General features: G+C 31.0%; 1 protein-coding gene and 1 long non-coding RNA gene across 3 annotated transcripts; both read left to right on the top strand.

The window, feature by feature from the left end:
• Positions 1-2,518: 2,518 nt before the first annotated feature.
• On the top strand, positions 2,519-6,236 carry LOC108193562 (ACT domain-containing protein ACR11). The gene is made up of 10 exons (XM_017360271.2): positions 2,519-2,920; positions 3,678-3,735; positions 3,853-3,978; positions 4,089-4,183; positions 4,730-4,814; positions 4,933-4,992; positions 5,417-5,472; positions 5,650-5,755; positions 5,842-5,910; positions 6,045-6,236. Exons 1-10 carry the CDS (start codon positions 2,769-2,771, stop codon positions 6,105-6,107), a joined length of 870 nt encoding a protein of 289 aa, XP_017215760.1. The 5' UTR covers positions 2,519-2,768; the 3' UTR covers positions 6,108-6,236.
• Positions 6,237-7,504: 1,268 nt separating this feature from the next.
• On the top strand, positions 7,505-10,675 carry LOC108199088 (uncharacterized). 2 transcript variants are annotated; one of them, XR_010285934.1, is made up of 5 exons: positions 7,505-7,833; positions 7,962-7,999; positions 8,672-8,726; positions 9,174-9,234; positions 10,288-10,675. It is a non-coding gene; the product is annotated as an uncharacterized LOC108199088 (long non-coding RNA). The 2 variants fall into 2 exon arrangements; XR_010285935.1 differs by lacking the exon at positions 9,174-9,234.
• Positions 10,676-12,320: the final 1,645 nt, after the last annotated feature.

The raw sequence follows: 12,320 nt of genomic DNA, 5'->3' as shown, positions 1-12,320 counted from the left end.
ATCTTTTATTTTATACTCCAAATTTAAAAAAATTATAAGAGTAAATCGAAAATAAAACTTGTACGTATTACCTTACAAATCTTAAATATAAATTGTATTTGATCTATGATTGTCAGTTTAAATAAATACAATCCTATTCCTTTTGGGATTCATAAATAAGAAAAGAATTGTATTACCTTTAGAATCCAAAATGAAAAGAATTGTATTAACTTTTGGAATCATGAACCTGATTTTTTAAATTATAATTATATCTTCAATCCGAAATTTAAAAAAATTATAAGAAAAGAATTTTATTATTTTTAGAATCCAATAAAAAAAAAAGAATTGTATTACCTTTAAGATCCGTGAATTTGATTTTTTGAATTACAATTTTATTTTCTATTCAAAATTCAAGAAAAATATAAGATTGAATCCAACTATTATCGAAAATAATTGCAAGTCCATGCATTGAATGAGGTTGTGAAGATCTCAAAGATGTTTTCATGATAGAGATGCTATCTTATTGACCATTATGGAAGACGTGAGTTTAGCGGCTACGAACCTGTTTAGATCATTTGAGATTCTGGAAGATGCTGGTTTTTATTTTTTAGATATATAATTTGAAAAAAATTAATAAAATATAATTATAAATTTTATAACTTTTGTAAATAAGAATTGTATTTTATAATTATATTTTTTCAATAATTGTTATTTTGAATAAATAGAATCCTATTCTTTTATTATTACTAAATAAGTAAAAGAATTGTACTATTTTTGCAATCCTTTTATCTATACAATACTTGAACCTAGTTTTTAAATTATAATTTTATTTTCAACCCGAAATTTAAGAAAATTATAAGACTGAATCGAACACACATGTGATTACGGACATAGTATTAGATTATTCTTCTATATATCTTATCGAAAATAGAATTTTATAATATAAAATTCAACTACATCTTCTATATATCTTATCGAAAATAAAAATTGTACATATTATCTTACAAATATTAAATATAAACAGTAGTTTATCTATTATTGGTAGTTTGAATAAATATAATCCTATTTCTTTTAGGATTACTAAATAAGAAAAGAATTGTATTATTTTTAGAATTTAATAAGAAAAACTAAATAAGAAAAGAATTGTAAAATCATTAGAATTCAATAAGAAAAGAATTATATTAAATATAATCCTACTTATTTTAGGATTGCTAAATAAGAAAAGAATTGTATCATTTTTAGAATTTAATAAGAAAAACTAAATAAGAAAAGAATTGTAAAATCATTAGAATTCAATAAAAAAAGAATTATATTACTTTTAGAATTTTTGAACCTGATTTTTTGAATTATAATTATAGTTCTATCCGAAATCTAAAAAAAATTAGAAGACTCAATCGAACAATTTTAGAGACGCCCGAATTGTATCATCTTTAGAATTTAATAAGAAAAGAATTGTATTACTTTTAGAATTCTTGAACGTGATTTTTTGAATTATAATTATATTTTTTATCCGAAATTTAAGAAAAATCAAATCGAGCAATTCTAGAGACGCCCGCATCCTCCTTTATATATATATATTGATTGATGATTTATTATAAATAAAATAAAGTGAATGATATTGCGGAAGCCCTCTTACTTTTGTCAAACAAAAAATGTAGAACACGGGTTTAGATGTGCTTCCATTTTACCTTTTTGGGTACGTATAAGAATGTAATTTTAGATGTATATACTTTCTTGGCAAATAAATTACATATTATTGTACTATTTTTTAATAAAAAATATAAGAAATAATATCAATGAGTAGGAGAAAATATTAGTATTAAATTTAATAATATGTTATTTAATTAAATAACCTTTAACTTAATTATTATGTTATACTAAAATAAATATTTTAAAAAAGTTTAATCAATATAATTCTTATAGAAATTATTTTATTATCGGACTTATTTTATTTTATTGTGTAGTATTTATTTTAAAATATTGACATAAGTAAAAAATTGAAGTAGAAGTTAGAATTAAATTAAGACTTATAAGTGATTTAAGTATTTGAAAAAAAAAGAAGTAAGAAGCCCCGAAACAAAATCTAGTATTCTTAGTTTTTTATAAGTAGTCTTTAACTTTCTAGACGAACGGTACAAATAAGTGATTTTAACTCGTAAGCGCACAATTTGGGTTTTCAAGTGGTAGCCAAACACCCCTTATGCTTCTAACTTATTTAATAAGATATAAAATAATGTTATGTGGTATTTTCTTTTTCTTTTCTCTACCTCATGATTACATTCTTCATTTTAAACATCTCTTATTTTCCCATTCCAAACTTTTCAAATACAATAAACTTTTAGTGTTTTATCAAAAAAAAAAAAAACTTTTAGTGATTATATAAATCAAATGCATTCAGTATTTCTTAAACACCACTCCTTAGTTTCATTCATGTTTTTCTCATTTTTTTAATGTCCGTGTCAATTGACTTGGATTTACGCCCCATGAACGACCTCTCAATAACAATTCTTTAAAAAGAAAACTATCCCGGTAAAAGAGCAAGTAGTAGAGGAGCATATAGATAATGTGATAAAAATATTTCCATCTTGATATTATGGGAATGGCGTATACTTCTAGAACAAGACAACAAGATCATGATCCATGATCCATGCCAAGTGGTTGTATAGAGTCCTCACAAATTTTACTGCCATCCTAGATTTTTGGTACACACACCAAAAGTACCTCATCCTCCTAACTTCTGTCAGCCTTCATTAATCATTACTACAATTTGCTTGAGCTCGCCTACCAAAATGGCTGTGGCCATGGCTTCTTCAGGCTGTACTCTCGGAATTTACACCAACTTGAAAGCTCTTGAAGTCCAGCCCATTTCGAGACCTTCTCTTTTTAGCACAGCTTCTTCTTTTGACCAACTAATCCACTCGTGCATTTCACCAAAGATAAGGTACACTTAGCTTGTTAGTTCTTGTCTGTACTAATGTCTGAATTGAGCTGAGGGTGATTGGATAGCCCAAGTGGTGGGTTTATTCTCTGTTGTCCCCGCCACCCGTGTTCTGACTCGAGCTCATCGAGAAGTGTTGCAAGACACATAAGTCTAAATTGTCAAAAAAAAAAATGTCTGAATTGAGCTATGAAATAATATTTGTCTTTTTTCTTGAGAATATTTGACTATTTAGTGGAAAATTCTAGCTTCAAGTCCTTTTGTTCAGTTGCTAGAGTGTGAGTGAATTTTAGCAAGATTTTTTACCAGTACTATTTGAATGATTGGATACTTTAGATATTTTAATCAAAATTCAGCTGATTGACTTTTTCCTGTTTGGGATTGTGGGTAAACTCCTTAAGATGGATTATTCCAAAAGTATTGTTCCCAGGCAGCCAATTATAATATTGGACTCATGTCCAACTTCCAAACTTTTTTCGAGATTGTTCTGGTTTTGGCGTTTTGCTACTTGCAGATGTTATATGTTGAATGCTAGAGAAAGCAAATTTTGCAAAAGAAGTACAAGAGCCTGTACCTGAAATGACTGATTTGATACAAATTACAGTATTAGTACACACAATGACACAATCGATAGCGTATTTACTAACAAACTATTAGCGCATGCATTATTGATGAAGTCCGTGACATTAGCTGAATTTCAGCTGTATAATGTATCAGTGTAGTTCCTATACTTAATGTATTTCTGATGGTGTTCTTCCAGATTGTCTTCGTCAGCAAGTACAGTTATTGTAAAAGCATCATCTGCCACGGCTGTGGAGGTATTATACAGTATAGATCATCGAAGAATTAATACAATTGTTTCTATTCACCTTGTCATATAAATGAAAATAATTTTGTTCCTTGATTACTATGATTAAAGGGATATGTCTTAGCAGGATGGAAGTTTTCAAGACACTGATGCAATCCCAACGCCTAAAGTAATAATAGACCAGGATTCAGATCCAGATGCAACAGTTGTGGAGATTACTTTTGGGGATCGACTTGGGGCTCTCCTTGACACAGTATGAAATCGTTTAATTATATCTTTGCTTTTTAATTATTAACGACACTGTAAACCTGATATTCAGATTGTTGTTCAACTTTTTTAATATGCTTTATGATGTCATTTTAGATGGGGGCACTTAGAAATCTTGGGCTTAATGTTGTCAAAGCAGAGGTCTTTCTTGATTCTTCTGGGAAGCACAACAAGTTCTCCATCACTAAAGTGTAAGCTTCCTGCTGTGCCTGCAATTCCAGACTTGAGCCCCTTTCCAAATTTATGTTCGATTTGTTTGATAGTTTAGTTAATGTTTCTTTGATTCATGTAGTTTCTGTGGAGTAGAATGGAAAGATTTTAAAGTTATCTCTCTAGAGGTTAAGCTGTCAAGTCGATTGTGTACTCAGATTTATGTTACTGGGACTCCGTACAATACTACAATTCCTTGAAATATGATACTACTACTACTTCACTTATATCTTGGGGAAAAAGTTAACTTGTGGGAATTTTGTGGCACATCCTTAGATAAAACTTAAAAGTTAAAAGTGGACTATTTAATTAGTGACTTTCACTGTCTCAAGTTTTGACTATTTAATCCATATGAAGTGAAATATATATCAAATGTTGGATAATTTAAGGTTTCCCAGGGACTTATGCATCTATATCTGATGTGTGGATGTTCTTTTATAGGATTAGTATTTCTCTATTTCAAATTTAACGTGGGTTATTAGAATAAATGTTCTATGCTAATAATAATTTGGCCGACTTATTTGCAGCTCTGATGGTAGAAAAATTGAGGACCCAGAAATGCTTGAGGCAATTCGTTTGACAATTATCAACAATTTGCTTGAATATCACCCGGTACTCAATCTTTATATATGTGTTTCCTAAACAAAAAATACGTACTAGCACGAGTAGCACCTGTGGCATAACTTTATCTTATTTAAGTTTAGATATATTCGATATTTAATCATGACAGGAATCCAGTGGGCAATTAGCGATGGGTGCTGCCTTTGGAGTTTTGCCACCAAGTGAACAGGTATGGAAAGCATGCACATAGATCTAAGTACACTTTGCTGCCGGAAGCATGTTAAAATTGGCAAAAAATACAAGTTTGCAACTTTAAGGTTGTTAGTTGCAAACTTGCAATGGACAACTAGATTAAATTTCAGAAGTAATAGATGTGTATGATCCTTCTCAGAACAATTAAGTAAACCCAGTATACTATAGGCCCAATAATGCAATATTGATTAAATGCTTACAAGATCCAATCAACCAAATCTATTATAAAACTCTGCGGTTATGCCTATCTATATACATGTTTTTGGATTAAATGCGTAAAACATCCAATCAACCAAACTCAGTTCAAATCTTTTCAGTTATGCCTATCTATGTTCATGTTTTTAGATGAGATATTCATTTTTTCTCATGTACATTATGCCTTTTCTGCCGTAATCATTCAGGTTGATATTGATATTGTAACTCACATCAGAGTTAAGGACGATGGCCCTGAACGAAGGTATTTGACTATATTATATTTTATATACCTTTTATTGTAATTGGAGTTAAGCATCCAATAAGTGATAAGTAAGCTCGACGATTTTTAAGGTTAACATCAAGGTTTGGTTTGTCATGCATATCAATGTACTTGTACAAGTATGAGACATGAACACAGCAAATTTTCCTGATTATGCAGCTTGTTATATGTCGAGACAGTAGATCGCCCTGGTTTACTTGTGGACCTTGTCAGGATCGTCACTGACATTAATGTTAATGTTGTATCAGGAGAGTTTGATACAGAGGTAATATCTTGCACCTGTTATATACTTTATGCGTTTGCATTTTGGCTGTTGTGCTCTTTTCACAAATGTTTTCAATTTCAACTCAGGGTTTGTTGGCCAAGGCAAAATTCCATGTCAACTACAGAAACAAACCTCTCATCAAACCTCTTCAACAGGTAAAAGATCTTATCATGTTACATGTGTTTTGAATAGTATTTTTTGATAACTACATATGCTGATATCATGTATAGTCTTTAAAGAATATTTTTACCTTTCCGTCGGCTTGAAGTGCTCTATATGAAACTGGCAGGTTCTTGCTAATAGCTTACGTTATTATTTGAGGCGCCCAACAACAGAAGAGGGGAGCTTTTGAGACATCATACTTGTTAAAATAAAGATGATATATGTTAAAGTCAATTTACAATTCATGATCACCTCCATTTCTGTACTGTACATGGATAAATTACTATATACATGGAAATGAAATACATCAAATTTTCTTTCTCTGTTGTCGACAGGTCTTTGCCAGATAACCATCCATGAACATAACACTACAATTGAACGGATACCAATCCCCTCTTGTTCCAGAATTCGTGTTTTTTTTTATTTTATCTTAACCTTCTGTGCGTAATATTTAAAAAGGTCAGATATTTTTTGTCGTGTTTGGCGTTAGGAGCGGAACCAGGATTTTAGTACAGCAGGGACCAAAAATATATCAAGGGGGACAAATCCAAATTATTTTCAAAATTTACAATATTGGATTAAAATTCCCTTGTTTTAAAACAGTAGGCAGGAACCGGATTCACTCTGATCCCAGTTCCGCCCATAGTCGTAGAGAGAGGAGATGTGAATGTAACAGGGAAGCTTATAAACAAAACCAGTTTATAGTTATCCGTAGAAACTGATTCAACATGATACAGATTGATGATGCAGATACCATAAATGAAATACAGATTGATGATGCAGACAGCAGATATGATAAGTTCAAAACTAAGTAGCTGATTATGATATGAGAGGACGTTAATCAACTCTTCTACTACTACTAGGGCTACTCCTTTGTGAACTAATTTGCATACAATTGCAAGGTAATGAGTTGTGACATTTATTAGGAAGAAGCGGATAAACTAGAGTTTAATTCAACGCTTGTTTTGTGTTCAACTGAGGTACCAGAGTGAGGTGTGCATTCATATCGTTCAACCATATTTATGTCCAATCCACCTTAGTTGTACCGGTATTTAATATATATGCATAAATTCGGGCTGATATGGATCGGTGATGGTACCGATTTGTCCTTTTGATGCTTCCAAAAAGGTTAGTTATAACAACATCAGTACTTCCCTTGTCCATTGCTTTCGTTTTTACGCGCATATTTGTTCTGACCAGAAAAATTAGTGTTATTTAAAAAAAAGAAGGTTCTGTCTCGTTTTAACTGGAGTAGTAGAATACCTGACATAATTAGTTTAATTATAGAAAATAATATTATCTTTTGCTTTTATATAATTTATCATTTATAAGTAATCATAAACATATGATCAATTAATTGTTCACTACATATTTCAACTTAAACAATTATTAAAATCATTGACCGAGTTACATTGTAAATTATATTGTCACGTGGTTTAGAAAAATAATCATTAATCATGTTGGGGAACATAATTATAATATTGTCGGATATTTATAAATATTATAAAATAAAAATAAAATAAAATAATTATAATTAGATTTTATCCAATTTTAAACTCAAATACTCCAGTTTTGTGAACTTGGAGCTCTTTAAAATATATATATATATATATATATATATATATATATATATATAGGGCTACTCTAATGAGAACTTTAAGTGGTGAGAACTAGATACCAGGCTTAAAACAAAAATAGATACTGGGCTTAAAATTAGGACAAGGCCCAATAACATAAACATCCTGGACATCGACGGTTTTTAAAAATTAAAATCAGTATCAAACGTAACCATACACCGTTACCCACTCAAACTCTCACTAGCAAATCACCCCCAAATCACAAAAATCTCTCAACTACGCTGCTCAATCGCCGTGTTTTGCTGTTGAACGCTCCTCAACGCTGCTCAATTTGTTCTTGTAAGTGTTCGACTGTTCGTACACATTGTTCCTTTCACTACTCTAACGAATCACTTTAAATTTGAGTAGTTATGTAAATAGATTCATCATTACGAATCACTGATGTTAGACACTTTGTTTTTCTGCAGATTTCGTGCTTGGACGAAACTCGAGCACTAAAAAACCGGTATGTGAGTTGTATATATCGTATGCATGTGTTTTTAGTTAGTTTTTGTGAAGTGCATATCACTAAATCACTTGCAAATCAATAAGTTTGTATTAATTTTTGATTTTAATTGTGATGAAAGTAACTTGTATACGTGTTTAATTAAAAAATTTGCTTAGGGTTTTGTTCATGATTTAATCAGTTTAAGATGTGCAGAGCAGTAATTATGTATTTGTAGTTTAGTGCTCAGAGGATTTGTTATAGGCAACAGTATGTTTATTGGCTTCCTGTGTTTGCATTTGATTTGTGGTGTTTTTTTTTGTCAAATTGAAAAAGTGGAAATGTGGTTGAGGGGGAGTGTGATCTGAAATGGTAGGATATATATGTTTTCAGCCCCTGAGAGATATATCCACATTCTAAAAGAAGAAAAGTGATTTTCACAAGTTAAGTTGTTTAAGTTGAAGTATCAAAAAGCTCAGGTGAGCGTTTTTGTTTCATAACCTTACTTACTCAAAACTTTAAGTATCAGAGGCGTGTGTGTAATATTGTTTATGTTTCTTAGGACTAGTTCATCTGTTGCATTTATAGTTTTTCCACTTGCACAGGTGCATTTTAGTATCCCGAGAACTTATGTATCAGAGCTTGTGTATAATGCCTCTGGATTGATTGAGTCCTTCTTACCATGGTTGATAGGTTTCACTAAGTGAAGGGGAAGCAAGGTCTTTCCTGTGTAATATGCATATGGAAGGTAAGAAACATATTCACTGATTTGTGCCTATATTGTACTTTTGGCATTTTGTGGACAGATCAAACACAAATCAGATATACATTATATAATTCTGTTGCTAGATATAGGTTTTAAGTGAACACCATGTATGTAGTTGTATAAATACATAAGTTACCTCTAAGAAATCAGTTGTTCTCTTAATTGCAAGCTCTTTGAACTGTTTTATTCACCAATATAATTAGATATATGCACAAAGCACTTATTAGCACACACAAAGCACTTAATTATACATAAAAAAACACTTAGAGGTATAAAAAATACACTGATTTATAAAATATGCACAAAGCACTTATAATTACACACAGAGCACTTAATATTTAATAAATAAATATTAAATACTCAAGGTATCTAATCTGTTGTTATGTGCTACATGTGCGTGATTTTAAGTGATATATTTTCTTGTATCAGGATCCAGTAGAAGGCAAAGCAAAATATTAAAAAAAAACATATCTCGAGCACTAAAAAATTGGTATGTGAGTCGTATATATTGTATGCATGTGTTTTTAGTTAGTTTTTGTAAAGTGATTATCACTAAATCACTTGCAAATCAATAAGTTTGTATTAATTTTTGGTTTTAACTGTATTGGAAGCAACTTGTATACGTGTTTAATTAAAAATTTTGCTTAGGATTTTGTTCATGATTTAATTAGCTTAAGATGTGCTAAGCACTAATTATGTATTTTAAGTTTAGTGCTCAGAGGTTTTGTGATAGGCAGCGGTATGTTTATTTGCTTCCGGTGTTTGTATTTGATTTGAGGTTTATATTTTATCAAATTGCAAAAGTAGAAATGTGGTTGAGGGTGATTTGAGGTGTATATTTTATCAATCTGAGCACAAAAGTTCTTTAGATTCTGAGTCAAGCACCTCTTTATAATGTTGCCAAACTGCTGTACTGTAAATTCCAATCTGGATGAAATATTGCTTTGGCATAGGTCAATTAGAAAAGAAGTAAGTGATATAGCTGAAACAGCTAGAATGATACCGTTATACGAAGATTTTTCTGATATAACCATATTTAAAAGAGAAGAAAAGTGATTTTCACAAGTTAAAGATGTTTAATTAGAAGTATAAAAAGCTCAGGTGAGCGTTTTTTATTCATAATCTTACTTACCCAAAACATTAAGTATCAGAGCACTTATGTATAGAGCATGTGTGTAATATTGTTTATGTTTCTTAGGACTAGTTCATCTGTTGCATTTATAGTTCTTCCACTTGCACGGCTGCATTTTAGTATCATGAGAATTTATGTATCGGAGCTTGTGTATAATGCCTCTAGACTGATTGAGTGCCTCTTACCATGGTTGATAGGTTTCACTAAGTGAAAGGGAAGCAAGCACTTATTGGCATACACAAAGCACTTAAGTATACATAAAAAAACACTTAGGGGTATAAAAATATACACTGATTTATAAAATATGCACAAAGCACTTAAAATTACACACAGAGCACTTAATAAATAAATATTAAATACTTGGAATACCTGCAACTATTTTAACCTTTTCTGTATTTTTTGTTGATTCAGATGGGATAGAGAGCACAACTTCAATGATTAAGGGTGAAATACTCAAATGCAATCCTTACACCTCACTTGAATGAATACAAAGAGATTGAACCAAAGCGGGCAAAAGGCTTCTACAAAAAGATTGCAAACAAGACACTCATGTCCATTGTACTTGCATCAAGTTCAAAGAAACCCAAGAACACAGAGATTCATGGAAATGTTATATTTTCAGACATTGAAACAGAACATGAAGAAGCATGATGAAGTACCGGCTGCTAGAAAGTTTAATGTATAGAATTCTATTTGTCATAAAAACATATATCACTTGTATTCTACATTTGAATTTCAGTCATTACTAGTGTTTTAAGGAACTTATTGTATTATGCATGTAGAATTTCAGTCATTACTAGTGTTTTTTACTCCTCTTTTACATTCAATAAGTAACAATTCACAAATACATAAGTCATTGGAAAACTAAATAGAAAAGAAAGAACTTAAATATCACCATACACATAACATATATACACCAAATAATTCAAAATAAAAGAACATAACGATTCAAAAATTAACATGCACATAGACATGTATAACACCTAAAAAATATGTATTCAAAGCCCCAAAACATGTAATTAAATCACCAAATATACATAAGCTAAAAAATAAAATACAAAGCACTATATATATATATATATATACAAAGCACCAAAATATATACACACAAAACACTAAAAATATACACAAATCACTAAAATAAAAAATATCTGCTGAACTGAAAACGATGACTAAATCTTGACATTATCATCAATATATTATCTTTACAGAGTCTTAAAAACCACACTATAATTTCTTAACGATATTACAGAGTCTTCAATAAAAAAACTGAGAAAAATAATAAAGTATTTCAACTTAATCTTCATCACTCCCATCAATTTGATAATCCTCTCTGGCAGGTGATTATTTTCTTGCTCCTGCTCCTATGAGCCTCCGTGGCCTTGTTGTCCTTGGCCCTCCTGAACGCCACCACGGCCTTGTTGTCCTTGGCCATGCTCATGTGCCAAGTACGGACATGCCATCTCAAGTTGCCCAGCTCCATTCATCACCACAAAGATCTTAATTGCCTTGGAATCAAATAAGATAGTTGCCATGCTTCCCTGAACAAAAACATCAATCAAGATCACCCTAAATAAATAAATTTATAAACATCGACATATCCAGTGAGAATGAAAAGAACATACTTGTGTGATGTTAGTAAAGGAAACGGTAACATCAAAATCTTCGAGCAGCCTAAAATCTCTAGGTTTAACCTCACAGAGCTCACCAAACTCATTTCATTCAACGGGATTCTGCATTAAGATATTAACCTTGTTCTCTGAATCACCACCACCGAAGGCAAAGGCCACCGAAAAGACATAAAGTCCTAAATAAGTACACAAAGCATTTATTCTGTTGTTATGTAGAATTGAAACCTTTATTAAATGCACAAAGCACTTACTAGTATACACAAAGCACTTACGTATACACAAATATCACTTAGAAGTATAAAAAACACTTAAGAATAAAATATGCACAAAGCACTTAAAAGTATACACAGAGCACTTAATAAAAAATTCCTTAAAGTGACAAACTTTAAGGAATTATGAAGACTGTGGGATATTTGTTATGAGACATATGGAGACTTATATGGGTGGACGGAATACCTCGAATACTGGATTTAAATTAGCAGAGAAGGTACTTGAAACTTAGAGGCGTTTTCACATTATATTATCAAACAATTTACGCAACTATTTTAACTTTTTTTCTATTTTTTTGTTGATTCAGATGGGACAGAGAGCACAGTTGAACGATTAAGGGTGAAATACTCAAATGCAATCCTTACATCTCACTTGAATGAATACAGATTGATTGAACCAAAGCAGGCAAAAGATTGAAACCCAAGAACACAGAGATTCACGAAAATGTTATATTTCCAAACATTGAAATAGGACATGAAGTACCGGCTGCTGGAAACTCACACCAGCTACCAAAGAGTCAAACAACTGATCAACAAATGTTCT

Source organism: Daucus carota, chromosome 7, assembly GCF_001625215.2.
Source record: "Daucus carota subsp. sativus chromosome 7, DH1 v3.0, whole genome shotgun sequence".
NCBI classification, from domain to species: Eukaryota; Viridiplantae; Streptophyta; class Magnoliopsida; order Apiales; family Apiaceae; genus Daucus; species Daucus carota.
This window is presented reverse-complemented; position numbering and strand designations above follow the sequence as displayed.

What these genes read in the sequence shown, in the direction of transcription:
- LOC108193562 (XM_017360271.2), top strand. Translation starts at nt 2,769, where the DNA reads ATGGCTGTGGCCATGGCTTCTTCAGGCTGTACTCTCGGAATTTACACC. An exon ending in AAGTTCTCCATCACTAAAGT is followed by an intron (nt 4,184 to 4,729) that starts GTAAGCTTCCTG and finishes ACTTATTTGCAG; the next exon opens with CTCTGATGGTAGAAAAATTG. An exon ending in GACGATGGCCCTGAACGAAG is followed by an intron (nt 5,473 to 5,649) that starts GTATTTGACTAT and finishes CTGATTATGCAG; the next exon opens with CTTGTTATATGTCGAGACAG.